This window comes from Coregonus lavaretus (genome assembly GCF_964263955.1).
Source record: "Coregonus lavaretus genome assembly, contig: HAP1_SCAFFOLD_7048, whole genome shotgun sequence".
Lineage (NCBI taxonomy): Eukaryota > Metazoa > Chordata > Actinopteri > Salmoniformes > Salmonidae > Coregonus > Coregonus lavaretus.
This window is the reverse complement of record NW_028158501.1, coordinates 1-27,820: the sequence shown is the minus strand read 5'-3', so window position 1 is coordinate 27,820 and position 27,820 is coordinate 1. Positions and strand designations below refer to the sequence as shown.

At 42.9% G+C, this 27,820-nt stretch overlaps 3 protein-coding genes across 4 annotated transcripts; 1 reads left to right on the top strand and 2 right to left on the bottom strand.

Annotated features, from left to right (window-relative positions):
• Positions 1 to 5,260: 5,260 nt before the first annotated feature.
• Positions 5,261 to 7,214, bottom strand: LOC311123900 (ankyrin repeat and SOCS box protein 12-like; the record flags this gene model as incomplete). The annotated part of the gene is made up of 4 exons (XM_084198115.1): positions 5,261 to 5,394; positions 5,632 to 6,160; positions 6,409 to 6,591; positions 7,092 to 7,214. The coding sequence occupies 4 exons, from the start codon at positions 7,212 to 7,214 to the stop codon at positions 5,261 to 5,263; spliced, it is 969 nt and encodes a 322-aa protein (XP_084054241.1).
• A 9,740-nt stretch (positions 7,215 to 16,954) lies between these two features.
• On the top strand, positions 16,955 to 22,578 carry LOC311123902 (CUE domain-containing protein 2-like). Of its 2 annotated transcripts, none has more exons than XM_084198116.1 (3): positions 16,955 to 17,095; positions 17,557 to 20,312; positions 21,635 to 22,578. In XM_084198116.1, the coding sequence occupies exon 2, from the start codon at positions 17,571 to 17,573 to the stop codon at positions 18,408 to 18,410; it is 840 nt and encodes a 279-aa protein (XP_084054242.1). In that variant the 5' UTR covers positions 16,955 to 17,095; positions 17,557 to 17,570; the 3' UTR covers positions 18,411 to 20,312; positions 21,635 to 22,578. The 2 variants fall into 2 exon arrangements, with proteins under 2 accessions (XP_084054242.1, XP_084054243.1); XM_084198117.1 differs by having other exon boundaries at positions 16,975 to 17,395.
• LOC311123899 (zinc finger C4H2 domain-containing protein-like) lies at positions 22,177 to 26,357 on the bottom strand. The gene is made up of 5 exons (XM_084198114.1): positions 26,206 to 26,357; positions 25,061 to 25,232; positions 23,165 to 23,416; positions 22,996 to 23,133; positions 22,177 to 22,837 (listed from the first exon to the last, which is right to left on the bottom strand). The coding sequence occupies exons 1-5, from the start codon at positions 26,256 to 26,258 to the stop codon at positions 22,724 to 22,726; spliced, it is 729 nt and encodes a 242-aa protein (XP_084054240.1). The 5' UTR covers positions 26,259 to 26,357; the 3' UTR covers positions 22,177 to 22,723.
• Between the last annotated feature and the right edge of the window lie 1,463 nt (positions 26,358 to 27,820).

Below are 27,820 nucleotides of genomic sequence, written 5' to 3'. Positions count from 1 at the left end.
ACCTTGATTATCTTAAATCAGGTGTGTTAGAGCAGGGCTGGAACAAAAGCCTGCAGGAGGCTATATCTCTCCAGGAGGATGGTTGGTCACCCCTGCAGTAGATTTGACTACTTTACTAGCAAGGTTGCCAGATTGGTTTCTGCTTCATCTGCTATTATAACACAGAGGAGTTAGCTGAAGCAGAACAGATCTGGCAACATGGTTAGTCTACAACCTCATGCCCAGCAGAGAATATCCCTCCCCACTCCCCCAGTCCAGCCACACCAGAGCCCTAATGCACAGTAGTAGATTTACCATATGTTACATAAATTATGATAGAGTACTTGGAAAAACAAAGAATCCATCGTACTAGTAAATGTTCCATAGTTACGGTAAGATATCTTCATATAGCCCCGAGCCCCGTTCCACTGTAGAAGCAGAAACAGAGACAGACATCTAACTGTGCCCTAACAAAGATGCTATCTAAGTATGCATCCCAAATTGCACCCTATACCCTATAGAGTGCACTACCTTTGACGAGTCCGCATAGGGCTCTGGTCAAAAGTAGGGAATAGGGTGCCATTTGGGATGCACCCTAACTGTGCCCTACCAGAGATGCTATCTAACAGAGATACCCTCTAAATATCTCTGAATATCACTCTAAATATCACTCTATATATGACTCTAAATATCCCTCTATATATGACTCTAATATCACTCTGAATATCACTCTGAATATCACTCTGAATATCACTCTGAATATCACTGTGAATATCACTCTAAATATCACTCTGAATATCGTTCTAAATATCACTCTAAATATTGCTCTGAATATCGGGTTGAATATTGCTCTGAATATTGCTCTGAATATCACCCTGAATATCACTCTAAATATCACTCTGAATATCACTCTAAATGTCACTCTGAATATCACTCTGAATATCACTCTGAATATCACTCTAAATATCACTCTGAATATCACTCTAAATGTCACTCTAAATGTCACTCTGAATATCACTCTAAATGTCACTCTGAATATCACTCTGAATATCACTCTGAATATCACTCTAAATATCACTCTGAATATCACTCTAAATGTCACTCTAAATGTCACTCTGAATATCACTCTAAATGTCACTCTGAATATCACTCTAAATATCACTCTGAATATCACTCTAAATGTCACTCTAAATATCACTCTGAATATCACTCTAAATGTCACTCTGAATATCACTCTGAATATCACCCTGAATATCACTCTAAATATCACTCTGAATATCACTCTAAATGTCACTCTGAATATCACTCTGAATATCACCCTGAATATCACTCTAAATATCACTCTGAATATCACTCTAAATGTCACCCTGAATATCACTCTAAATATCACTCTGAATATCACTCTAAATATCACTCTAAATATCACTCTAAATATCACTCTGAATATCACTCTGAATATCACTCTAAATGTCACTCTAAATATCACTCTGATTATCACTCTAAATGTCACTCTGAATATCACTCTGATTATCACTCTAAATGTCACCCTGAATATCACTCTGATTATCACTCTAAATGTCACTCTGAATATCACTCTGAATATCACTCTGAATATCACTCTAAATATCACTCTGAATATCACTCTAAATGTCACTCTAAATGTCACTCTGAATATCACTCTAAATGTCACTCTGAATATCACTCTGAATATCACCCTGAATATCACTCTAAATATCACTCTGAATATCACTCTAAATGTCACTCTAAATATCACTCTGAATATCACTCTAAATGTCACTCTGAATATCACTCTGAATATCACCCTGAATATCACTCTAAATATCACTCTGAATATCACTCTAAATGTCACTCTGAATATCACTCTGAATATCACCCTGAATATCACTCTAAATATCACTCTGAATATCACTCTAAATGTCACCCTGAATATCACTCTAAATATCACTCTGAATATCACTCTAAATATCACTCTAAATATCACTCTAAATATCACTCTGAATATCACTCTGAATATCACTCTAAATGTCACTCTAAATATCACTCTGATTATCACTCTAAATGTCACTCTGAATATCACTCTGATTATCACTCTAAATGTCACCCTGAATATCACTCTGAATATCACTCTAAATATCACTCTAAATATCACTCTAAATATCACTCTGAATATCACTCTGAATATCACTCTAAATGTCACTCTAAATATCACTCTGATTATCACTCTAAATGTCACTCTGAATATCACTCTGAATATCACTCTAAATGTCACTCTGAATATCACTCTGAATATCACTCTAAGCGAATCAACAGTGAAACAGAGACATATCCAGTGTGTATTCCAGACTAGGAGGTCAGGCTGTTATTGTAATACCACATCATTGCACTGGGGATGTGGATCTGTTGAGTATGAGGGACATTTCACTGTTATTGTCTAACAAATTCTAAGACTATTTAATATTAAATTTAGAATAAATAATTTCATTTAGATTTTAATCAATTGTCCTATTGATCTCCTCCGTGTATTAATGAAAGACTCAGGGGGTTTGACAGAAGGTCAGTATTTGGTTTATTGACATTCCTTTTTCTTTTCTTTTCCAATTCAACTTAAACCGTTTAGAGAAGCTAACTGACTTGAAATGGTGAGGAACAGAACAGTCATATTACTTGTGACAAGCAGCTAGCTACATGTGCATACTGTATAAACAACAGATCATATATTATATTACAATATTGGTATTTTACGTTGGAGACCACCAACAGTGTTATTTCAGTTCTAGGTTACAGCTCAAATGGCACCCTATTCCCTATATAGTGCACTACTTTTGACCAGAGCTCCATGGGCCCTGTTCAAAAGTAGTGCACTATAAAGGGGATAGGGTGCCATTTGAGACACAGTTCTAGCCTCAGTACCAGGTAGATAGATGCATGATGTTTATGGCATCCAGAGTTCTGCATGACACATGAGATTAACTCTTTGAAGATTTGGTTTTCTCTTACTTTAACAACCAACATGCTTGCCATTATTCTACAACCTTCCACTGTTTCATTCCATGTAAGGATATTATGTTTTCTCTAGGCCTAAATCTTTTCCCTGGCCATAATATACTGTTTCCCTCTCTCAAGGGATTATATTTATTCATGGCAGACAGCAGAAGAGAATGTAAATCCACTGACATGCCATAATAATATTATTCTAACATTGGATTGTGGTTTGCTATCAATCAATCAATAATTAACTGATTGGTGGTTAACACTATTAACATAACACTGGACTCTAGTTTATACTTTGATAAATAATTTGTTAATTTGATCAGTTAGTTCTCTGCCATGCACTGACTATTGATAGAATATTCTACCACTCCTGCAGAACAGATTCAAGGTAAAACGGGTAATTTTTCTATGGCAACAGCACACCAAATAGGAGTTCTATCTGCTGTTCATGCTGTTAGCATGTATTTATGCTGAACCAATAAGAAACCTGGTAGAAGGAGCTATATGTAACCATAATCCTGGATACATTCATACACTGGATCTATTCATGTCAGCAGCTCTACCCAACACAGTCATGTATTCTTTGAGGTGCATTTAGGAGACAGGATATTTATTTTCCTCCCAATAATAGCACAAATATTTATGAAATTCAATATGGTATATTATGTTGATATTAACATCAAATGTTTGTTGTTGTTTTAGACATTGGCAGTATAAGCCCTTGATTCTGTTGTTGGCCGGGTGAGGCTATATTTAGGGCTGAAAGGAAGGAGAAATTTGTAGCAGCCATTATACATATGATGCACTGGCTTTGTCCCAAATGGCACCCTATTCCCTATATATTCCCTATGGGCCCTGATGAAATGTAGTGCACTATACAGGGAATAGGGTGCCATGTGGGACGTACACACAGTCATCATTACAAATCCTTGTTGCTTTTCTCTAGTTGGTTATAAAGTAGTACGTGGTTTCAGAACAGTCAGGGTACTAATGGATGTACACTGAAAACATAAAAGAAACAGATTACAAGACAAGTAACAAGTTTAGTTGGAGCTACTAGGCTATTCACATTGCCATCTAGAATGGGGGTTGGTTGGACTCTCGTATGACTTCTATTTTATATGTCATCACCATGTACAGTACAAATAGCAGGAACATATATTTTCTCTCTGGCCTTAGATTAGATTTGTTTTGATTGGTTGTATAAATGGAAAAACCAACTCTGAAAACTATGTAATGCCTATTCAAATCCTGAAACTGTGAATGGGGAGCGTCAAGAAGTCTATGTATTTATGTTTTGATGTAATCAAAGAGCACTGGGAATTATGTTGTATTTATCTGTAAAAACTTAACCATGTCTGATATAACTGTACTTTAGTTGAAATAAAAAACTCTATATACTGAACTGTGTCCTAAGGTCAATGGGGACGTTAGACAGGATATCCTCATCCTGTAATGTGATGTCATATCCTGTCTGTGTACTAATCCTGTTCAAATAAGGCATCTTCTCCCTGTTTGCTGCTCCAGTGATTGACTGGGTTTGAACCCGAGTTTGAACCTGGGTTTGAACCTGAGTCTCTTGCGCTCCACAAGACTGTGTCACTGAGCTAAAGCCTAGGAATTAACTTAGGGAACTAACTTCAGTCTTCAGCAAGGTCACTCATAATGTGAGCGAGATTGCGCAAATGACATTGTTTTTAGTTTGACTGAAGATTACTTGCAGACGGTGAGCAGTGATTTCATAGATGGAGAATACATTTACAGGGGTAGTGTGACACCTAGTGGTTACTCGTGGTTTTACACTTACCAAATGTTTCTCCTGAAGCTTTGTGGGCTCCTCTCATATAACTGTCCAGGAGAGGGCAGTGTCTTCACCATAGTTTCAGCAGCCTTCAACCAATTTCCAATGATTACATTTAAACACAATTTGCTGAATTCAATCACAGAGATGAAGTTAAATAAATATGTTTATTCGAATAAAACCTCTACAGCTATTCAAAGGCAAACTTGGTATAATTATTAATCACACTTACAATAAAAACAGAACAAACTGGACTTTGCTGCCCATGATGCACTCAGTAGAGACAGTGGAGGATGGTATGAAATTGTTGCACTTTTGTTTAAGTTTTGCAGAAATCCTCCTCCATGTGTTTTCAGAACAGTGGAGATGAAGCAGAGGAATCCACTGTAGACTATTGAGACACAGCCATTTGGGATATCCATTCACGACATCATCTTCACACAGAATTCAGAGATAAGGAGTTAGAGGTCAGGTGAGATGTTTCAGGTAGTTCCTCAGTATCTGGGGAATGTCCAAGCGGTCTATGGACGCCATTTTGTTAACCATGGGGAGGTAGCTCCGAATCGCAAGCCGTGTCTGTGACATCAGAGTATTGGGACAAACTGGACATAAAACACAGAAGAGGTTCTTGTTAAACGCTCCAAAGTTCTGATCATTAACAACCATCAATCACTTAGAGATACAGAACAGACGGAATATGTGACAGTCAAATATGTAACAAATGTATAACTTATGTGCAAGAAATGTAGCAAATCTGTAACAAATGTTTAACAAATATGAAACAAATGTTTAACAAATATAAAACAAATGTTTAACAAGTGTGTGTGTGTTGTTCTCACCTCTCTCCTTGAGCAGCAGCACCACGGCTTCGTTCTGCTTGGTGGTCTTGTCAATAATCAGCGTGGGCAGATACACGTCTGCCCCAAAGTCTATGAGCAGCTGTATGTATTCCACTCCACAGCCATACCTCAGACACATCTCCAGCACCGTCTTGGGCTGCTTGATCCTGGCCAGCATCTTCTCTGACTTACAGTTATAGTTAGGATTAGCCCCATGGAGCAGCAGCAGTTTAAAGCAGTCCAGGTGTCCATATACAGCGGATATGTACAGGGGTCCCCTGCAGGCTGTGGCGTTGGAGGCCCACTCAGGGACTTTGGGCCAGACGTCGACCTCGGCTCCGAACTGAAGCAGCTCCCTGAGGACCTCCACGTCTCCCTCGCGGGCGGCGGTCAGCACCGGGGAACAGTTGTTGTACGGGCTGCCGTTGGGGTCGGCTCCAGCCTTTAGTAAGACCACAACACAGTCCAGGTGTTTACCACTGACCGCGGTAAACAGAGGGGTCTGGGCCTTCACATCTAGACTGTCCACCTGCAAAACCAATCAATCACCAAACAAGAATTAATCAATAGGCTAAATCACATTTATTTAGAAAGCCCTTTTTACATCAGCAGTTGTCACGACGTGCTTATACAGTAGCATAGAGTAAATGACTGTTGTTTGAATCAACCTTAACTCTAAAAGTGCAGACTAAAATAAACCATGTTTTTTTTAGTCCATGTCAGGAGTAGGCGTCAGTTGGAGAAGCTAGGCCAAGGTATTCTATCACCATATCTCACCTCGGCTCCGTGCTCCAGCAGCAGTTCCAGACACCTCAGGTGGCCATGTGCTGCGGCGGTCCGTAGGGGGGTAACAGGGATCCCCCAGCCACTTCTGCTGTTGATACTCCTTCTGTAGCTCTCCTGGGATAACAGCTCAGCTAACACCACCACGTCATCACTGCTCACCGCCTGGTTCAGAGCCTGGGGAACAGAGGAGTATTATACATCCATGTACCATAGACACAGTGTTATTGGGTTGCACTGCTGGGTGGTATAGTCCCCTGTAGCTCAGTTGGTAGAGCATGGCGCTCGCAACGCCAGGGTTGTGGGTTCGTTTCCCACAGGGGGCCAGTATGAAAATGTACGCACTCACTAACTGTAAGTCGCTCTGGATAAGAGCGTCTGCTAAATTACTAAAATGTAAATGTGTTCACCACACTCAAAACAAAAGAAAACAGAAACAGGGAGGTACTATCTAAACTTGTTCAATAAGATATGCTTGTTTTCTGTTGGACATAATTTTGAAACGTTTTGCTACGGTGTTCCTAATGAATACGACCCTGGTTAGGTCACACCCATGTAGACTTGGGAAGTCACCCCCTTACAATCTTCCCAGTGAGTCTGATGCTGTGCAAGTCTACTGATGCTGTCCCAGTGATAGGTTGCTAAGTTACAAAGCACTGCAAGCTCATTGGTTTTACCTGGCCATGCTCACTGTCCTCCTCATCCTCTTCCTTGGGCTGAAGCAGAGAGAAGATCTTGGAGACGTCCATTAGACTCATTTTGAGAGCGTTGGTGGGTGTGTTGATACGGTCTAGGACCATACTGGTACTATAGATGTAACCGTTACAACTCCCCAATCTGAGGAGAGAGAGAGAGAGAGAGAGAGAGAGAGAGAGAGAGAGAGAGAGAGAGAGAGAGAGAGAGAGAGAGAGAGAGAGAGAGAGAGAGAGAGAGAGAGAGAGAGAGAGAGAGAGAGAGAGAGAGAGAGAGAGAGAGAGAGAGAGAGAGAGGAGGGGGCTATAATTAAATTAATGAATAAACTTTATAGATCCTCTGAGGGAAAATTGGTGTTGTCACCAGCATCAGACAAAGACAGGGAGAATACAGACACACAGGCATAACTAAACTGACTGGGTTTGTACCAGCCAGGGCTCATCTGTGCTTCGGGACAGGAATAGATAGAGACAGGGAATAGATAGAGACAGGGAATATATAATAGACAGGGAATAGATAGAGACAGGGAATAGATAGAGACAGGGAATAGATAGAGACAGGGAATAGATAGAGACAGGGAATATATAATAGACAGGGAATAGATAGAGACAGGGAATAGATAGAGACAGGGAATAGATAGAGACAGGGAATAGATAATAGACAGGGAATAGATAGAGACAGGGAATAGATAGAGACAGGGAATAGATAATAGACAGGGAATAGATAGAGATAGGGAATGGATAATAGACAGGGAATAGATAGAGACAGGGAATAGATAGAGACAGGGAATAGATAGAGACAGGGAATGGATAATAGACAGGGAATAGATAGAGACAGGGAATAGATAGAGACAGGGAATAGATAGAAACAGGAATAGATAGAGACAGGCAATGGATAATAGACAGGGAATTGATAGAGACAGGGAATGGATAATAGACAGGGAATAGATAGAGACAGGGAATAGATAGAGACAGGGAATAGATAGAGACAGGGAATGGATAATAGACAGGGAATAGATAGAGACAGGGAATAGATAGAGACAGGGAATATATAGAAACAGGAATAGATAGAGACAGGGAATGGATAATAGACAGGGAATAGATAGAGACAGGGAATAGATAGAGACAGGGAATAGATAGAGACATGAATAGATAATAGACAGGGAATAGATAGAGACAGGGAATAGATAATATACAGGAATAGATAGACAGGGAATGGATAATAGACAGGAATAGATAGAGACAGGGAATAGATAGAGACAGGGAATAGATAGAGACAGGGAATAGATAGAGACAGGGAATAGATAGAGACATGAATAGATAATAGACAGGGAATTGATAGAGACAGGGAATAGATAATAGACAGGGAATAGATAGAGACAGGGAATAGATAGAGACAGGGAATATATAGAGACAGGGAATAGATAATAGACAGGGAATAGATAGAGACAGGGAATAGATAATAGACAGGGAATAGATAGAGACAGGGAATAGATCGAGACAGGGAATAGATAGAGACAGGGAATAGATAGACAGGGAATGGATAATAGACAGGAATAGATAGAGACAGGGAATAGATAGAGACAGGGAATAGATAGAGACAGGGAATAGATAGAGACAGGGAATAGATAATAGACAGGGAATAGATAGAGACAGGGAATAGATAGAGACAGGGGATAGATAGAGACAGGGAATAGATATAGACAGGGAATAGATAGAGACAGGGAATAGATAGAGACAGGGAATAGATAATAGACAGGGAATTGATAATAGACAGGGAATTGATAGAGACAGGGAATAGATAATAGACAGGGAATAGATAGAGACAGGGAATAGATAGAGACAGGGATTAGATAGAGACAGGGAATAGATAATAGACAGGGAATAGATAGAGACAGGGAATGGATAGAGACAGGGAATATATAGAGACAGGGAATAGATAATAGACAGGGAATAGATAGAGACATGAATAGATAATAGACAGGGAATTGATAGAGACAGTGAATAGATAATAGACAGGGAATAGATAGAGACAGGGAATAGATAGAGACAGGGAATATATAGAGACAGGGAATAGATAATAGACAGGGAATAGATAGAGACAGGGAATAGATAATAGACAGGGAATAGATAGAGACAGGGAATAGATCGAGACAGGGAATAGATAGAGACAGGGAATAGATAGACAGGGAATGGATAATAGACAGGAATAGATAGAGACAGGGAATAGATAGAGACAGGGAATAGATAGAGACAGGGAATAGATAGAGACAGGGAATAGATAATAGACAGGGAATAGATAGAGACAGGGAATAGATAGAGACAGGGGATAGATAGAGACAGGGAATAGATATAGACAGGGAATAGATAGAGACAGGGAATAGATAGAGACAGGGAATAGATAATAGACAGGGAATTGATAATAGACAGGGAATTGATAGAGACAGGGAATAGATAATAGACAGGGAATAGATAGAGACAGGGAATAGATAGAGACAGGGATTAGATAGAGACAGGGAATAGATAATAGACAGGGAATAGATAGAGACAGGGAATAGATAGAGACAGGGATTAGATAGAGACAGGGAATAGATAATAGACAGGGAATAGATAGAGACAGGGAATAGATAGAGACAGGGAATAGATAGAGACAGGGAATAGATAGAGACAGGGAATATATAGAGACAGGGAATGGATAATAGACAGGGAATAGATAGAGACAGGGAATAGATAATATACAGGAATAGATAGACAGGGAATAGATAATAGACAGGAATAGATAGAAACAGGAATAGATAGAGACAGGGAATAGATAATAGACAGGGAATAGATAGAGACATGAATAGATAATAGACAGGGAATAGATAATAGACAGGAATAGATAATAGACAGGAATAGATAGAGACAGGGAATAGATAGAGACAGGGAATAGATAGAGACAGGGAATAGATAGAGACAGGGAATATATAGAGACAGGGAATAGATAATAGACAGGGAATTGATAGAGACAGGGAATAGATAATATACAGGAATATATAGACAGGGAATAGATAATAGACAGGAATAGATAGAAACAGGAATAGATAGAAACAGGGAATAGATAGAAACAGGGAATAGATAGAAACAGGAATAGATCATAGACAGGAATATATAATATAAAGGAATAGATAGAGACAATAATAGATAGAGACAGGACTAGATAGAGACAGGGAATAGATCATAGACAGGAATAGATAGAAACAGGAATAGATAGAAACAGGAATAGATAGAAAGGAATAGATCATAGACAGGAATAGATAATAGACAGGTATAGATAGGCCACTTCATTGCTGTGAATGTTTGTGTTATAAGCTTCTCTCTCTAACACACTACATAGAGCCCAATGCACAGTATTATATATGAACCTTTTTTCAAATTCAGTTCATTTATTGTCAGACATCTGTAAATGTGTTATTGGAAGCCAAGTGGGATGAACACTTAATGAAATAGACATTTCAATGTAAGTGTTAAATTAGTTAAATATAAGTCTTCACCATATGGGTTTGCACAAGTTGGCAGAGAGGGCATAATGTGAAGATGGATTAAGCAACCGATTTGGGGACTGTTACAAACTTCCAACCCAGACAGAATCCCGTTCCCCATTTAACTCCTGCTATAGCTACTATGGTCCAGAGACCCAGCAAATGGTGGTTAACAATGCTTTCCACTTACCTCACCCACAGGGTCACCAACCAGTGATCTCTCTGCCAACAATGTTAATCAGGACGTTGGTAGTAAACACTTTCCACTCTTTAATAACTCCATGGTCCGTCGGTCACGTGGAAGAAGAGGAGAAGACTCCAGGAGGAATGTGTTGCTGGATCCACACAGGGACTGGGGTCTGAGAGCTGGGGTGGGGGGGTGGGGGGGGGGGGGTGTTTGTGCCCGCGGGTGTGTTGCTGTCTAACACAGCAGAGCAGAGAGGGGGTCTGGCTGGCTGGGGGGCTATTTTTAGGCACACAGATGGACCTACCTAAACTTCCATTCTTGGAGAACTGCGGGGGTTATAATTAGATTGGTGATAAGACTAGTGACACTGACACTCAGGCTGAGAGTTTGGTTGGTGCGCAGGGGCCTTGGTACTCTCTGGTGTTCTATAACTGATGGTCAGTAGTAGAAATACACCACTAGACTACTGTACCAGCAAATATGTCATCAGATGTGTGATCTGAAATCAGGCTTAGTTCAGTCTATTTTCATTTCAGCTTGCCATGCTCACAGAAAGTAACTTTTTTAAAGAGTGTAAGTGTGTATTGAAATCCTATAAGTGAAATGCTTTGTGCTGACGTGTAACAGGCCTGTCATCACCACCATGCCTTTAGTTTACACTGTGACTGGCAACCATCTTATAGCCTGTCTGCAGCTGTCTGACTGTCAGAGAGGCTGTTTTAGACTATCAGCTGTTCACACAGCCCTGCCCTACCCCCAGAACCATGATCAAGAAGACCTCTGCATTTGTAGAAGTATGGCATGCATCTTACATTTACATTTTAGTCATTTAACAGACACTCCAGAGCGACTTACAGGAGCAATTAGGGTTAAGTGCCTTGCTCAAGGGACAGATTTTTCACCGGGGATTCAAGTCGGGGATTAGAACCAGCGACCTTTCGGTTACTGGCACAACGCTCTTAACCACTAAGCTACCTGCCCCCACTAGATCTACACATTCCAGGCATTTTGGGAGGTGAAGTCTGTTTCCGACTCTCAAAAACACAGGGAAGGGAAATTATTTGATGTAACCATTGTTTGCTTATAGCTTAGATTACTTTGTCCTTATAACTGAACTGAAAATGTAGCCAATTTCTCAAAGTAGGCCTGCTTTCGTAGTTTAGTTATGCCTGCCTATATTATACGTTTCTACAATAAAATATATGCAGGCAATAAAGTATACTATAATATAATATCATATCATAAAGAATCATGATTAACATTACATTTTGTCATATGAAATAATGTAAGCAGGCAGATAAACTGAGGTTAGCTAAAAGTATTTCAAAATTTGAACTTTTTCATTTTTGGACCCTCTTCATCTATCCCACCCCACTACGCTAGGTGGCGGTGAATAATTATTGTTAGCAGCACTGCCCTCGCAAGTAGAAAATGGTTGCTCTGTTGTAGTTTTGGGTGTGTAGCTAGCTAGCTAAAGTACATTTACATTGACATTTTAGTCATTTAGCAGACGCTCTTATCCAGAGCGACTTACAGTTAGTGATTGCATACATTTTTCATACTGGCCCCCCGTATTTTTATTCTAATAGCTAGCTAATTCATCACAAAGTTTGGGGATACACAATTGCGTCAACATTTTCTTTCTTTCACGTACAAGGTTGGATTTGTACTTGTACGTTGTAGTTTTGTGCACTTTACTATATTCGTTGAGGCTAAACGTTAGATGGTCTGCAGCAGTACAGCTAACGTTAGCTAGCATCAATCCGACTTTCGTCAACTCCTTTCGTTACGTAATTCAGTTGGCCGTCAATTGATCCAAAAATCCTGAAAATAATATCGCATAGTGGCCACTGTTTTTGATATTAGGACGGTTTGTTCAACCTTTGAAAGCCGAAGTTACGTTAAAGACCTCGTACTGTTAAACAAATGCGTCGCCATGTTGCCGGAAGTTGTGTTCCTAGACTGGAAGTGGCATTTCCGGCGGTTGAAAAGGGTATTTTTTATTGGCCCTAGGTACGGAGGAGAACGAGGCACTGGAGATCTAATGAAGGAGAATGATAACACAGGTCAACAAACAACAAACTGTGGTCCTCTGTAGCTCAGCTGGTAGAGCACGGCGCTTGAAACGCCAAGGTAGTTGGTTCGATCCCCGGGACCACCCATACACAAAAAAATGTATGCACGCATGACTGTAAGTCGCTTTGGATAAAAGCGTCTGCTAAATGGCATATTATTATTATTATTATTATTAACTTAACCCAGAATCAGGAGGAGAGAGAGCAGCCCCCAGAGGGAGGGGGAGGCTGGAATTGCAGAGTGAGACCTGTAGGAGGATGATCAGACACGTACACAGAAAACAGAACACAGAAACTACAGCAGCGAGCGAGTGAGAGGAGAGAGAGGCAGAAGGTAAAGAGGGGTGGAGACAGAGGGAGTGTGAGGACCTTGCAGGAGAGCCCCAGCTTCAACCCGAGCATGTCCCTTTACAGCTCATTTCTGCCCTGAAGATGAAGACTTTCACAGAGGAGATGAGACGGGTGAGACATACACTTTGTCTGGGCATAGGAATTGTATCTGTTCTGGTGGGTCTACTGTGGCTTAGTCTCATTGTATCGCTCAGCCGTATTGCTCTATGGGGGTGAGGCTAACTCTGGCTGCAGCAATTACTGACACACACATAACAGTGTGTGTGTCTGTGTGTGTGTGTGTTAAGACTGTGGACACAGAGCTGTATGACCCATCAGTGTGTGGAGTGTGTGTGCAGCAGCAGGAAGCCCAACAGGGTACAACACAACACACCTCTGCAACAGGGTACAACATAACACACCTCTGCAACAGGGTACAACACACCTCTGCAACAGGGTACAACACAGGAAGACAGACTGCACATGGAATACAGGCTCTTCACATGCAGTGTTCCTTCCTACTTCTGTCTTGTCAATACATTCCCTGCTTAGCTATGTTATTATTTTCAGTTTCTGTCCTGAAATGACCATCTAAACTACCAACAGTCCCTGAAAAAAAATATGGTGTGTAGTGGATGAAGTAACCTGTGTTCTCATGTGTTGTAGGACGCTGTGTGTCTATTCTGAGAGATCCTAAGGGGCCTCCCCAAGCCCTCTGACGCCCCCAGCAGGATCTGGGAACAACTGCATGCCAGGGGGAGACGCACACTGCAACCTGGGGTTACCTTGGCGACAGAACAGGAATCTGGGGTTACCCTGACGACAGTACAAGAACTGAGCTAACGGTACCCTCATGCTGGCCGTGTGACTGTGAGCATAGCAGAAATGGCATCATTTTCCCTATGCCAAGCGTCACGTCTGGAGGAAACCTGGCACCATCCCTACGGTGAAGCAAGGTGGTGGCAGCATCATGCTGTGGTGATGTTTTTCAGCGGCAGGGACTGGGAGACTAGTCGGGATCGAGGGAAAGATGAACGGAGCAAAGTACAGAGAGATCCTTGATGAAAACCTGCTCCAGAGCGCTCAGGACCTCAGACAGGGGCGAAGGTTCCCCTTCCAACAGGACAATGACCCTAAGCACATAGCCAAGACAACACAGGAGTGACTTCGGGACAAGTCTCTGAATGTTCTTGAGTGGCCCAGCCAGAGCCTGGACTTGAACCCAATCGAACATCTCTGGAGAGACCTGAAAATTGCTGTGCAGCGACGCTCCCCATCCAACCTGACAGAGCTTGAGAAGATCTGCAGAGAAGAATGGGAGAAACTCCCCAAATACAGGTGTGCCAAGCTTGTAGCGTCATACCCAAGAAGACTCGAGGCTGTAATCACTGCCAAAGGTGCTTCAACAAAGTACTGAGTAAATGTGATATTTCAGTTTTTGATTTGTAATACATTTGCAAAAGTTTCTAATAACCTGTTTTGCATTGTCATTATGGGGTATTGTGTGTAGTATGATGGGAAAAAATATATATATATCCATTTTAGAATAACGAAATGTGGAAAAAGTGAAGGGGTCTGAATCAGGGGCGGTGTGTTCAATAGGGCGATATGGGCGACGCACTGCCAAACGGGAAAAGGAAGGGATTTTTTTTCTAATCAATTATATCACGGCAACAGTAGTTATCAGTGTTGTAATCTAGACGTCTGATCTGCCACAGTGCCACTAAATGTCCAATCAGGCTAAAGTCGTGCTTCAAATGGCCCCCCCCCCTTTTGGGGCGATTTCAGTCAGGTTGAAAATCGCCCAGAAGTCTGTCATAGACTCCCATGTAAAATCTATTTTTTTCAAATATCAGAGCTTTCAATACAATCTCTATGGGTTTCTGAGGGCTTGCACTTACGCGCTTTCGTCATACGTAACATAACCATGAACGTAACTAAGAAAAGAGCGGGTAGCAGCGACAATCAATTCATTACTACTATCAAAATGGCTAGGCTTCAGTGCAACTCGATTGTGTCTTTGAAAGAAGTTCCTTTTTGTCGGCGAACAAATGAAGATAAATTGGCAACGAAACAATTAGGACCTCCCAGACCAAATTTAATAATTCAACAGGTTTCTACTAAAGGGGGGAAGTCCTACACCCGAGGATTTTCCAAAAATTGGTACGAACGAAAAACCTGGCTAGCAGGCTGCGATGTAGCTAATGCAGTCTTCTGCTACCCCCTGCTTACTCTTTCACCCTGAAGGCGGCACGGCAGACAGCACCGCTTGGACAGCGACTGGTGTGTAACGGACATGCACCATCTTTCAGGAAAGATTAAGAAACATGAGCTGTCAAAGACCCACATGGATAGCTGTTTGAGATTGTCTGCTTTGGGGAGAGTGAACATTCCCACTCAACTGGATGAGGGATACAGGCTAGCTGTCCGCCGCCACAACGATGAGGTTAGTGTTGATAATCACAAGTTTACTGGAGAACTGAAACTGACAAGGCTGACAAGATAGGACCCTTTTGTCCATTGTTATTGGATAGGAACAGAACTTATAACCAGCTCCTGACCTAAATAGATCTTAGCACAACATTTTACTCAACATATCATATTCCATATTCACTATAACAAATATATTTACTACGACATTAGCAAGAACCGCCACATCCTCAGCCGGCTAATCCAGTGTGTGAAGTTTTGCGGAGTGTTTGAGTTAGCTTTGCGAGGCAAAGATGAAACTGAGGGCTCCACCAACCCTGGTAAGCCAACACTTTTGAGATCAGTCAATAAATGCTTCTGGTATTGACTTATATGCTGCCCCTGTCTTCATGTTGTTGCTGGACATATCTTTTTTTAAATGTGTGTAGGTCACCTAAATCATCAGAAAAATTGCCCCCCCTGAGAATTTTTTCAGGAGCCGCCACTGGTCTGAATACTTTCCGAATTACAGGACAAACATAGGTACATGTAAGCATTCTCAGAATGTGCATTTTTACAAGTATCAGCTGATGGTGACTTAATGTTGTTGCTAGCAAATCGCGCGACCAGTTATCTCGATGTAAGCGGAGTTGAGCATTCATCAGCTATAGCAACATGAGTACAGTTACAGTATTTAAATGTTAATGTTTTTTTGTTTTTTTTATTGCATTAAACATGGTTAGGTTCTATCAAACCTAATATAAGGTTAACAATTACATTTCAACACTCAAGCACTGATTAAAAAAGTAAACACTGGGGATAAATGAAGATATTACTAAACGTAGGTTCCGTGGCATGGAGAAGGTTATGAAGACATGTATTACTGCATTCCAGATGTGAAATGTAGCAAGATGAGGTGGTGCGTGTGTGTCGTCAGTCTTCCTCTTGGTGTTGCGGGAGCGACTCTTGGCCTTACACAGTGGACAGATAGGAGCGTTACGATGGATCTGCTGGTGTAATTACAATCATTTAGCAGGCGATTTTATCCAGAGCGATTTACAATAACTGCATTAATTTTAAGGTAGCTAGGTGATACAACCACATCACAGTCGTAGTAAGTACATTTTCCCTCAAAGTAGTTATCAGCAAAGTCAGTGCCAGTAAGAAAAGACACGTGCAGGTTAAATTTTTCCATAACATTTAGTAATATGAGATAACATAAGCGAAATCGGAATTGTTTCTTTTTTGGAGCAGCTTCATGATCTAATCCCACTCCAGTACGCTAGGTGGCGGTAAAGAATCATTGTTAACAGCGCTAAACTCGTTATTTTATGTTGTTTTGTTGTGGTTTTGCGTGTGCAGAACGTTTGAGTTGCTAGCAGTCTTTATAATCTCATAGCTAGCTAATTAATCACACAGTTTGGGGACACACAATTGGGCCAACATTTCCTTTCTTCCACGTATAAGGTTAGATTTGTACGTTTTAGTTTTTGTTGCACTTTACTATAACGTTGTTCGTTTGGGCTAGCTAGCTTGATGTTCTGCAGCAGTACAGCTAGTTAGCCAGTTTAGCTACATAGTTAGCGTCAATCCGACCTTTGTCATCTCTTCTGATTGCGTGATTCAGTTGTTCGTCAATCGATCAGAGAATCCTGAAAATAATAGCTACATCATAGTGGCCACTGTCTTTGATATTAGTTCGGTTTGGTCAACCTTTGAAAGCCGAAGTTACGTTAGCCATTCTTGCCTGCTTCGCAGCGGTCGCCGGTACTGTACCATTCAGTTTATGTATGAAATTCTAGCTAGCCATCATCTATTCGTAATGCATTCGTGATACAGTTCGATTAAAGGGGGCATAATTCGCAGTCCCTTTTATTTCCGTCGTCACATTTGAATAAATCTGAATGTTGTATTGTTTTTGTTAACAGGGTTTGAGCCCATTATGGACCATCACAAGATAATCCACGATACCCTGCAGGAGTTCATTCAGACATACATTCCCGATGCAGATCTGAGTTCCCTGGATGATGTGTTGCTCTCCTACATCACTGGAGTCCTGGAGGATCTGGGCTCTCAGGAGAGTGTGGAGGAGAACTTTGACGTGGAGGTCTTTGTAGAAATGCTGGAGGCCTACATTCCTGGCTTTGCTGAAATCGACAGTGTTAAAGTTTGTGATATGATGTTCAGCCTGGCTTCAAAACTAGCTGCAGCCCGGAGTTCAGAAAATAGTGTGCCTAAGGCTAGAATGGAGGTCCCACTGACAGTCAGTGCTACCTCCACTGGGTCTCCAGTGAGAGAGAAGCACTGCCTTACTGCACAGACTGAGGGGGCCACTGCCAAGGTTCCATTCTCTGAGTGGGAGGCTCAGGAGTCTCTCCTGCTGGAGATGTTCCCCAAGTGCAGCCTATCAGAGGCCAGGAGTGCCTTGTCCATTGCTAAAGGTGACATGGAGGAGGCTGTCCGCCTCATCATCGAAGGAGACATCCAGCTCAGCCCCACACCTCTCACCGTTAACTATGGGAAGATGGTTTCCCCTCAGGCAGAGCAGAAGATGAAAGAGAGCATCCTGGAGAAGTACATGCTAGTGGACAGGGAGGAGGATGAGAAAACACACAGGCCTGTTGCACCTAAAGATGCCCCCAAGAAACTGGTGCGTTACCACAGCAACCAGGTGGTGACCACAAAAGGGGAGCGGTACCAACTGGTGAAGAAAGAGGAGCCGGAGGAGGTGAAGAAGACTTACGTCAGCATCAAACCCGCACGCAAATACAGGTTCCATTAATGACTGACTGGCACTCTTCTGGAAGACCAGCTGTTTACTTTGTTATTTAGATATCCTTTCTTATTGCCTTTTCTTTTTTTTTGCCTGGTTATGGAAAATGTTTGTTTTTGGTATGGTTATATAAGATTCTGATTTGAAAAATGCGTGGCCATCGTCTTGCTTTAAATATAATTTATCTTCTGCAGTGATTCTCTGGCATCATTGTTTTGTTCTCTAGATGGGTCATAATGTGCTCTTTTAGTGGGCTGTCCATGTCTATAAGACTTGAAGAACCGTTACATTTGATTCTCTTGTGTTCATACTTTGTACTTTTTTTGCCATTTCAGCAGGTCTGACATGGTACTGATGATTTTTTGTCAGTTATTATTTGTATTGGTATTATTCCTGGCAGGGGGACTTAGCGATTTGGTGCCCGTTTCAAAACACTATTTTCAGTACTGTATCGCAATACCTTATTCCTCATATGAGGGTACATTTAGTCTATTGAGCCTGTGGACCCTTAACCTGTTGCCGTTTAAAAAATAAATAAAAAATAAAAAAATAAGTTATGTTTGCAACCTCGTAAACAAATGCAGTGCCATTTTGGCGGAAGTTGGGTTCCCAAGACTGGAAGTGGCATTTCCGGCGGCGTGAAAAAGGCCTTTTCTATGACCTAGGTACGGAGGAGGGCGAGGCACTGGAGATCTACAGCAGGAGAATGATAACACAGATCAACAATCAACTGAACCCAGAAACTGCAGGCTAGAGGGGGAGGAGAGAGAGCCAGGAGGAGAGGGGGGGAGAGAGCAGCCCTCGGAGGGAGGGAGGGAGGGGGAGGCAGCGGTTGCAGAGTGAGACCTGTAGGAGGATGATCATACAAGTACACAGAAAACAGAACCAAGAGAGGAGAGGGAAGCCCCCGAACCCTAAAGGACAGAGGGAGAGACAGGAAAAAGAGCTGCAGAGGAGTAGACAGCAGAGAGCGAGAGAGTCTGGACCCTGCAAGAGTAAGGAGCAGGACCAACCCTGCTGTCCAGACTGGGACCCAGCCAGTCCCCCTACAGCTCATCTCTGTCCTGCTGTCCAGACTGGTACCCAGCCAGTCCCCCTACAGCTCATCTCTGTCCTTCTGTCCAGACTGGGCCCCAGCCGGTCCCCCTACAGCTCATCTCTGTCCTTCTGTCCAGACTGGGCCCCAGCCGGTCCCCCTACAGCTCATCTCTGTCCTGAAGCTTCAGACTGGTACCCAGCCAGTCCCCCTACAGCTCATCTTTGTCCTGAAGCTCCAGACTGGGACCCAGCCAGTCCCCCTACAGCTCATCTCTGTCCTGAAGCTTCAGACTGGTACCCAGCCGGTCCCCCTACAGCTCATCTCTGTCCTGAAGCTTCAGACTGGTACCCAGCCAGTCCCCCTACAGCTCATCTCTGTCCTGAAGCTTCAGACTGGTACCCAGCCAGTCCCCCTACAGCTCATCTCTGTCCTGAAGCTCCAGAATGGGACCCAGCCAGTCCCCCTACACCTCATCTCTATCCTGAAGCTCCAGAATGGGACCCAGCCAGTCCCCCTACCGCTCATCTCTGTCCTGAAGCTCCAGAATGGGACCCAGCCAGTCCCCCTACGGCTCATCTCTATCCAGAAGCTCCAGAATGGGTGCCAGCCAGTCCCCCTACACCTCATCTCTATCCTGAAGCTCCAGAATGGGACCCAGCCAGTCCCCCTACGGCTCATCTCTATCCAGAAGCTCCAGAATGGGACCCAGCCAGTCCCCCTACAGCTCATCTCTGTCCTTCTGACCAGACTGGGACCCAGCCAGTCCCCCTACAGCTCATCTCTGTCCTTCTGTCCAGACTGGTACCCAGCCGGTCCCCCAACAGCTCATCTCTGTCCTGAAGCTCCAGAAATTCACAGATGAGATGAGATAGGTAAAATAATATTACTCTTCACATAACTATCTTTTGGCTGTATGTCTCTACTGGCTGTCATTTACTGACACAGTGTGTGTGTGTGTGTGTGTGTGTGTGTGTGTGTGTGTGTGTGTGTGAAGACTGTGGACACAGCTGCATGACCCATCAGTGTGTGGCGTTTTGTGTGCAGTAGCAGGCAGCCTTGTCCCTGAACACCTTCATAAGGAGTAAGATTACTCAACTAGACTAACACACTGGAGGATAGATAGACCACAGGCGGCAGGTAGCCTGGCGGGTAGGAGCGTTGGGCCAGTAACCGAAAGGTTGCTGGTTCAAATCCCTGAGATGACAAGGTGAAAATCTGTCGTTCTGCCTCTGATCATGGCAGTTAACCCACTGTTCCCCGGGCGCTGATGATGTGGATGTCGATTAAGGCAGTCCCCCGCAGCTCTCTAATTCAGAGGAAGATGCATTTCAGTTGAATGCATTCAGTTGACAACTGACTAGGTATCCCCGTTTGCTACACAACACTCCTCTGCAACAGGGTACTACACACACACACCTCTGCAACAGGGTACTACACAACACACCTCTGCAACAGGGTACTACACAACACTCCTCTGCAACAGGGTACTACACACACACCTCTGCAACAGGGTACTACACACACACCTCTGCAACAGGGTACTATACACACACCTCTGCAACAGGGTACTACACACACACCTCTGCAACAGGGTACTACACACACACCTCTGCAACAGGGTACTATACACACTCCTCTGCAACAGGGTACTACACACACACCTCTGCAACAGGGTACTATACACACTCCTCTGCAACAGGGTACTACACACACTCCTCTGCAACAGGGTACTATACACACTCCTCTGCAACAGGGTACTACACACACACCTCTGCAACAGGGTACTACACACACACCTCTGCAACAGGGTACAACACACCTCTGCAACAGGGTACAACACACCTCTGCAACAGGGTACAACACACCTCTGCAACAGGGTACAACACAACTCTGCAACAGGGTACAACACACACACCTTTGCAACAGGGTACAACACTCCTCTGCAACAGGGTACAACACAACGCACACACCTCTGCAGCAGGGTACAACACACACGGTACAGTACAGACTGCTCACAGTATCTGTGTTCTTTTCTGTTTAGGTCCTGTACCTGCTGATTACAATGTTATTATAATCCGTTTCTGTCCTTATGTTCCTGTACTCTGAACTGCAAACAGTCCCAAGAAAAATAAGTCCTATGAGAACAGAATATTGCATATTTAGGTCAATTAATCTGTGTTTTCATGTGTTGTAGGACGCAGTGGGATAATCTCATTTGCATACTCCTCAGTCCTCTCTCCTAGCCTCCTTCTCTAAACCGATTGGAGGAGAGGGGCAGTGACCTCTGGCTTTCTCATCCAATGGGTTTTGAGGAGGCAAGGAGAGAGGATGCCAGAAGTATGCAAATGAGATTCTCCCAGTGTGTGTTTTGGGTGAGCTGCTGAGGAGCATCCCCAAGCCCTCTGAAGCCCCCAGCAGGATCTGGGAACAACTGCAGGCCAGAGGGAGACGCACACTGCAACCTGGGGTTACCTTGGAGACGGAACAGGAATCTGGATGTAACCTGTCAACAGAATGTCAATGAAGGGTTATCTTGAAGGCCCAGAATGTTAACCTGACAACTCCTTGACGACAGTACAAGAACTAAGCTAAAGGTACCTTCGTACTGGCACTATCACCGTGTGGACATATCTGAAATATTCCCTGTGGGACCCAGGGTGTGATCTACAGTCAGTGTCATTCATCATCTGTATTATGAGATTAATTTTAAAGTCTAGAAGAAAATACAATTCCAACTGCAGTACAAAACAGACATTTTTATATTTTATTATTGTATTAAAGTTTCACATACAACACTGTTAAAAGCAAGTAAGCATCATGGTTTTCTCAGTCCTTGACCGTCCCTTATGCCTTCAGTAAACATTAGAACAACTTCCCGGTTTATACGCTCCAACAATGAACCCACTTTCATATCACAAACCATTCCAACACAGTCATTATAGTTCAGCCATGGAAAGTGTTCATGCAATGCAAACGTGTTAAATACAGAGTAACGTGAATGCAGTACGTTTTACATTTCTACTGCCAGAACCAATCACAACATGGGTACAGTTACAGTATAATCATTTTTATTTAACATGGTTACGGTCTATCAAACGTTAAGGTTAACAATTATATTTCAATACTTGAGCACTGATTTTTTTAAAACACTTAGGATAATGACGATTACACTAAACATAGGTTCCATGGCATGGGGAAGGTTATGAAGACGTGTTACTGCATTCCAGATGTGAAATGTAGCAATATGAGGTGGTAGTAGGAGAGTGTGTCTGTATCTGTGTATCTACTCATCAGGCTTCCTCTTGGGTTTCTTGGGGTTGCGGGAGCGACTCTTGGCCTTACACAGTGGACAGATAGGAGCGTTGCGATGGATCTGCTGGTGGCATGACAGACAGGCCTGGGGAGAGAACAGAGATGTTATAGTGTGTCATAACTATGTAAATACATAGACTTCAGTAGTGTCATTATTGTGTAGGTACAAAGACAGGGGAGAGGAGTGTGTGTGTATGTGTGTGTATGTGTGTGTACCTTCATAGGAGGGTGTGTACTGTGTACCTTCATGGGAGGGGGCTGTTGTCTGAAGGTGGCCGTCTGGCGGGCATCTTGTTTCCGGGAGACCTGGAGCTGTTGGGCCGCGGCAGCCGCTGCTGCAAGGGATTCTGGGATGGTGGGCTCATGAGGCTCCTTCTGCCACTCAGCCGCAACAGAGATAGAAGATAGCACAGAGAACAAGTTGATGTGTGTGTGTGTGTGTGTATATGTGCAACCGTGTGTGTGTGTGTGTATAATATGTGTGTACTGACTCCAGAGAGAGTTTCTCCTCCTCTTCGTTGAGGTTGGGCAGTCTGTGCAGGCCCAGGGTCATCCTCAGGGCGTCTACATGTTCCTTCAGGGGTTTGTACTCATCGTGGAGCCTCCGCGTCGTCTCCAGCAGCTTATTCAGGTCGTTCTCCGACTGCTTTATAGTGCTCTCCATCTGGGGAGGAGAAGAGGAGAGAGATACAGAAAAATAAGAAACTATTAAAGGTTAACTCAACCCCAATTTCAGCCTTTGCCCAACCCCTTCCCATTTTCCAAAAATGCATTCAGGTGACAAGTTGTGGGTGAGGGAATTGCTCATAAATATTCATTTTGGGGATGGGTAAACATAGTTGATCACCTGATCCCAACACTTTCTCACTAAAGCATATTTACCAGAAGTCCACTGGCACGCTCTGATAATAAAATGATGTGCATCGCAAGCAAATAATGCTCTGGACAGTTAGCTGACAGTGGTGAGGTGCCGAGTTCCTGACATCTATTACTACTTGCGGTGTAAGTTCGAATTCCCCATGGGGCGCAAAATAAATCGTTCAAATGTGGACGCACATTTATTGAGGTATTGTGTTGGGAAGTGAAAATGAAGATTAAGGGCTCAATTCAATCCAACCCGCATTGCAGTCTTTACGCACTAGATCTTTTTCCAATGGTCAAATGAACTCACAGATTGGTCTTGGGTACTGTATAAAAACCTACAACTACTACCAGGGCGACTCCTCTCACAGGTACGCTTTCACTTTTCAGAATTAGAAGAGTGTGAGCACAGGATGAATGTTGTAAATAAAATCTGCCCCATGTGGGATTAGAGCTCACAACCATTGAACTATGAGCCAACTGTTTTAGCGGACTGCAACACCGATCAGCCAAGGCAGTTGGGGAAAAATACGAGTTGATATGACCACCATTGTCATCTATTTCTTGTTACGATGGATGTAGCTACGAATACAAACATGTAATCCTCATAGCCTACATGTTTATAAATGTGTATGAAACGGTAAACAAAAACGTTGTATTTGGTCATATGCGTAAATGTGCCTTACTGCATTTTACATTTTGTGTAACGTCAGTAGTCTAGTCAAGGAAGCATCAATTAAAATATATTGGCACACTCCACTTACCAAGACCATTGCCAAATAAGGCACACTGTCACCTGCTTTTATAGTAAGCCTTGAGGTGATAGTCCCTACACCCAAACGAGGGCATTGCGTTCATCCACCTCTGGCCTGCTGGCTCCCCTACCTCTGCGGAAGCATAGTTCCCGCTCAGCCCAGTCAAAACTGTTCGCTGCTCTGGCACCCCAATGGTGGAACAAGCTCCCTCACGACGCCAGGACAGCGGAGTCACTCACCACCTTCCGCAGACATTTGAAACCCCACCTCTTTAAGGAATACCTGGGATAGGATAAAGTAATCCTTCTACCCCCCCCCCCCAAAAAAAAACATTGTAAAGTGGTTATCCCACTGGCTATAAGGTGAATGCACCTATTTGTAAGTCGCTCTGGATAAGAGCGTCTGCTAAATGACGTAAATGTAAATGTGATACCACCCAGCACATCTAGAAGGGAGTGTATTTCATACCGAACCGCTCCCTCGGTAGCGTTGAACCGCTACGAGCGAAAATAGCTAGATTTACTACTATAACTAAGCCTAAAACATCTGGTTTACCATTAAAAAATATTTTTTTTCATGAAAGTTACTCTTTAAAATCTGTTTGTGCATTTAGAAGTCAAATAATGGTTTCTGTCTCTCTCTCTCACACACACACTCCTTTTCTCTCTCTCTCTCTCTCTCTCTCTACCCACCACGTTGATATCAGCGTGTATGAGTCGTAGCTCCTCTACATGGGCCATCTTCTCCTGCAGTAGGAGGTCCATCTCCTGTTTGTATTCCTTCAGATGTTTCTCCTCAGACTCCAGGGACTCAAACTCTGACTTCAGACGAGTCTTGATCTTCTGCATCTGTACCGTCTTATTCCTGAAAACACAGTTTAACCAATGCATTACTAGTTAAGTTATCACTGTAAAACAGTAGTTACCAATGTTACACAGTAGGTACTTTACAAATGCACTAGTAGTTAGTTACCAATTATACAACATTAGGTAGTTACCTACCACTGGTCTATTTACTAATGCACTAGTTACTTTGATTACAGGGCAGAAGGCACAAAGACAACAATCTGTCAGTTCAACTTCGCGTCACTCATTCATGCTTCAGAAACCAATTGCCCTAAGGCATCTTCTATTGTTTCTACTTTATTTATCCTGGTTAGTCTCTTCAGATAAACATCTATTTTTTTTTAAGACCAGAACCAAGACATGATGGTATATTATTGTGTTGCTGTTGCAATAGATTCGTTTATTGTGAAATAAGAAGAGATAATATTTGTCATGCAAATAAGTAATATAATGCATGCATATCCGAAATAGAGATGGACGTGCGTCACATGCCATTGTTATAACTGGTGTAATTATTGTCCAGACGTCTTTTGTTCTACTGATGTTACTGATGATACTGACTGCTTCCACCTGAATGAACTCAGACATTAGGGGACCACCAACCATGGTTAGCCAATTATTAGCTACCTGGCTAATGACAGAAAGATAGCTAGCGAAGTAGCCAGAGCCGCTAATCTGGCAAAGCACTTCGCATCTGGATTTTTGTTGATGCAAACAGCTGGATTGATTATGCATCATGCATAGTTAGCAAGCTATTCTGTAACGTGCAAAACAAAAACTAGTTTCTTGCAGTTCCTTCAAGACAACAGTAGAACGGTCACCACCGCTTGCTAACCTTGCTCGAGGCTATGTCGGCACATATAACTAGCTTCCTAGCGCAATAACAAAGCCGCGACGCTAATATTAGCTGGCTAGCCAATCTTTTCCTGAGCCATCCAGCTATATTTACCAGATGTGGTTTCTTTTAAGTTTTTATTTTTTTAATTTTTTACCGTATTTCCATAATGTTTTCTAGTTTGCACATTATCTCTTGTTCGTCCCCCATGGTTTTGTCTTTAGACCCTGATAAATGAGATCTTAACGGAAGGCCAGGGCGGTCTGTCTACTAGCTAATAAAAACACCAGCCGTGACATGGCTGTGAAGCACCACGCACGCGCGGAGAAACAGAGGTTATGTGTTTTGTACTCCAGTGACCCCCGCTGGAAACTGTTACGGTGTTTCAGAGCCGGACAGACGCTGTCTGATAAAAACCCTTACATTGTTGGGGTGGGTCTAATCCTGAATGCTGATTGGTTGAAACCGCATTCCAGCCGGTGCCTATTCCACAAATAGCCACCCGTTAAATCTATGAAGTTCAAATGCCTATTTACTCTGTTACATCTGACTGCGCAATCCACTGTCTCATCAGCCCAGCAAGGCAATTTATAAACTTGATCTCCACTATAAAAAGCATCTAGACGTTATCTCACATTTCTTTTAGACTAACATTAAGTTTTCAACAGCGGAGATTTGTATAAACCTTGCTCCGACATTTGCAACATCGTTTCAATGATGAAATTCGTTCTCCTGCTGTCCGATGGTTATGAACTTGTCAGGAGTCGGGACTAGACAGACAGGCGGGAAGCGTTTCTCAGCCAGTCGAAATCATGAATCAGCTGGCATCATTTTTATGGATATATATAAACGAAACGCTGCTAATTTGCAGTCTTTCCAGCTTCAGTTTGAAGTGATTGTATTACTGTAGCTGTATTGTTGGCTAGCTCCTCAGCGCAACTGTCCTGACGAGAGAGCACATTTTCTATGCCAGGCGAAATCGCGCCTCATTAGCTCATTGTTATGGATGTATCCAAATAAATATCACTAGAAAACAGCTTAAACAAATGCAAATGAAGCTACTTTGCTGTTATTCGGGCTGCACTTTTTGACGTGACTATAAATTAGCCGTAGTTGGCTAACTAGCAAGCCTGAACTGGCAATGGAACATTCAGAACGAACGACTGGGTCGCGTCCATAGATACAGAACAAAAAGACTGAACGACTGGGTCGCGTCTCTAGCAAATCAATTAATAAAAATAATGTTTAATGAAAATATGTCTATCATTATTTGAATATGTTGGTAACCCGTTGTATAAAAGTATCGGTCCTAACAACACCCGTGCCAATATACATTTACATTTTAGTCATTTAGCAGACGCTCTTATCCAGAGCGACTTACAGTTAGTGATTACATATATTATTTTTTTTATACTGGCCCCCCGTGGGAATCGAACCCACAGCCCTGGCGTTGCAAACGCCATGCTCTATCAACTGAGCTACATCCCTGCCGGCCATTCCCTCCCCTACCCTGGACGACTTGTGCGCGGCCCATGAGTCTCCCGGTCGCGGCCGGCTGCGACAGAGCCTCGATTCGAACTAGGATCTCTAGTGGCACAGTTAGCACTGCGATGCAGTGCCTTAGACCACTGCGCCACTCAGGAGTACACTGCGCCACTCAGGAGTACATATATCCTCCAAACACCAGCTTCTCGGGCATTATCACTTTGTAAATTCACTTTGGCTATCTACTCCGATTACACCAAATTTGCATAATTGGCCATGTGCATGTA